This window comes from Carlito syrichta, unplaced genomic scaffold (genome assembly GCF_000164805.1).
Source record: "Carlito syrichta isolate Samal-C Ts95f unplaced genomic scaffold, Tarsius_syrichta-2.0.1 Scaffold314906, whole genome shotgun sequence".
Classification (NCBI taxonomy): Eukaryota; Metazoa; Chordata; class Mammalia; order Primates; family Tarsiidae; genus Carlito; species Carlito syrichta.
In genome coordinates this window covers 103,757-105,863 of record NW_007259002.1, presented here as the reverse complement: position 1 = coordinate 105,863, position 2,107 = coordinate 103,757, and the positions used below count along the sequence as shown (strand labels likewise).

At 51.8% G+C, this 2,107-nt stretch overlaps 1 protein-coding gene across 1 annotated transcript; it reads right to left on the bottom strand.

Annotated features, from left to right (window-relative positions):
* Positions 1 to 871: 871 nt before the first annotated feature.
* LOC103274822 (protein SCO2 homolog, mitochondrial-like) lies at positions 872 to 1,906 on the bottom strand. Its single transcript, XM_008072247.1, is given in 1 exon segment — positions 872 to 1,906. A coding segment is annotated over 1 exon segment (1,035 nt).
* Positions 1,907 to 2,107: the final 201 nt, after the last annotated feature.

Sequence of the window (2,107 nt, the reverse complement as noted above, 5' to 3'; positions counted from 1 at the left end):
GCTTAGGTTGATGTTTATTTCTCAGAAACTTCACTTTCTAATAGAGTAACTACTAGTCACATGTGAACACAGAGCACTTGAAACTTGCATAGTATGAACTGAGAAGTTCTATAAATGCAAATGTACATCAGATTTTTTAAGGTTAATGTGAAACACGTATGTAAAATATCTCCTTAGTACTTTTATTTTTATCACAATTTGAAATAATAAGAATTTGTATAAATTGGATTACATTAAAAATTATCACATTTATTTTTATTTCATGTAGCTACTAGAAATTATATATGTGACTCACACTAATGGCTTGTCCAATATTTCTATTCAGTGTTAGTCTAGAAGAAGCATGCGCTCTTCCAATTTGTTGGCACATCTCTTCTGTATCTCCAATCAAGTAATTTTTGAGCTCTGAAAATTATTCATTGCATTGTTTTTGTCCATCTATTAGAGTTTCACTGCATAACTGAGCATGATATACATTGATATCCTAAAAAGAAATTATTAAACGAGAAATCCTCCTTCCAAAAATAATAACCTAAGAAACATATTTATAAGTACCAGTGAAAGAAAGTGGAAAAATACAACCTTTATTTTGGAAAATGTCCATAGTTTCATATATTCCAGAGGAATGTGACAATCTGTGATTATTCATACAGTATCTATGTTTGTTTTTCCATTCTCCTCTTTACCTGTCTTTTGATTTCTTCTCTATTTTTAATTTTATGCACTTTTGTAGAGGAGTGGGGGAATATAAACTTTTGTTTTCTTTTTCGTCAAACACATGCCATTTATGGACGGGGCTCAGGTTGCAGCAGCTCAGGGCAGGACTCTGTGAAAGGCAATCTTGTCCCGCTGCACACTGTCGGAGATATGCTCAGTAATCTGTGAAGAGGCTGTCGGGGCTGTGCAGGTAGAGGACAATAGAGTGGTCCACGATGTAGTCCTGGTCCTCGTTCTTGGGGACGGCCTGGTAGTACACGCGGTAGCTGAGGCTGGCCTGGGCGACCTGCTCAGGGGATCCCGCCAGGCCCAGCAACTGGCGGTGGAGGTCCTGGACGGATCGGGCCATGGCTGTGACGTCATCACTCTCAGGGTCCATAGTGACGAGCTGCCAGGGAAGCAGGCTGGGCTCGGCGTTCAGCGACTGCGCCAGCCGCACCAGCTTCTCCAGCGTGTCCGGGCAGACGTCGGGGCAGTGGGTGAAGTCGAAGTACATCAGCACCCACTGGTCCTGGAAGTCGGCCTTGCGGCGAGCCCGGCCGTGGTGGCCCAGCAGGCTGAAGTCGCCCTGGCCCGCAGCTGCCTGGCGCATGGCCTCGATTCCCCTTTGCCGCCACCACTGCTCCTTCTCAGTCCTCATGACCAGCCAGGCTACGCCCAGCCCTGCCCCAAGCAGGGCTGTGATGAGCAGCCTGTTTGGAACCCCGGGGCCCCGGGGCTGGTCCTGCTCACCTGTCTCTGCAGGGCCCTACTCTGACAAGAGCCAGGACCTCAGGTGCAAGGCCTGTCCTCCCAGGGCCCCGCGGAGGACCGAGGGCTTGAACCGAGAAAGCCTCTGCCAAGCCTTGGCCCCACGAGACAGCCGCAGCCTGGACTTGAGGCTCCTTGGGGCCTCTGCCCGAGACCACGCAGCTCTGGGCTTGGGGTCGGCCGCCTCCAGACCGGCGGCTTCGCGGACAGAGTGGTCTCGGCGCCCCACGAAGCGGTGCACGAGATGAGAGCGCGCCAGGCCCTGGTCCAGCCGCTCTGGGCCGCTGCTCCACCGACATGCCCCCGGGACACCACACGCAGCCCTCCCCCCCGCAGGACACGCGCCCGCTCGCCTCCGGGAAGGGGCTGGGAAGCCCTCGCGGAGCCCCGCGCCTGCCGAAGCGTGGCTTCTCCTTCCAGCCGCCGCCTGGCCCGGCATCCGAGCCTCACAGCGGAGCTTGTGCGAGTGGCCCCTGCTAGGAGGCAGCGCCCCCGGGCCCCGCCCCAACCTTTAAAGCTGTATTTTATCTGGTGATCTGGAAAAATTGTGTTGTCCTTTCTCTTTGGGAAACAAATTTCCCCTCAGTCGGTTCACTTTGACTTTATGAGACAATCCAAAGGAAAACAGCAGAAGCTTTTT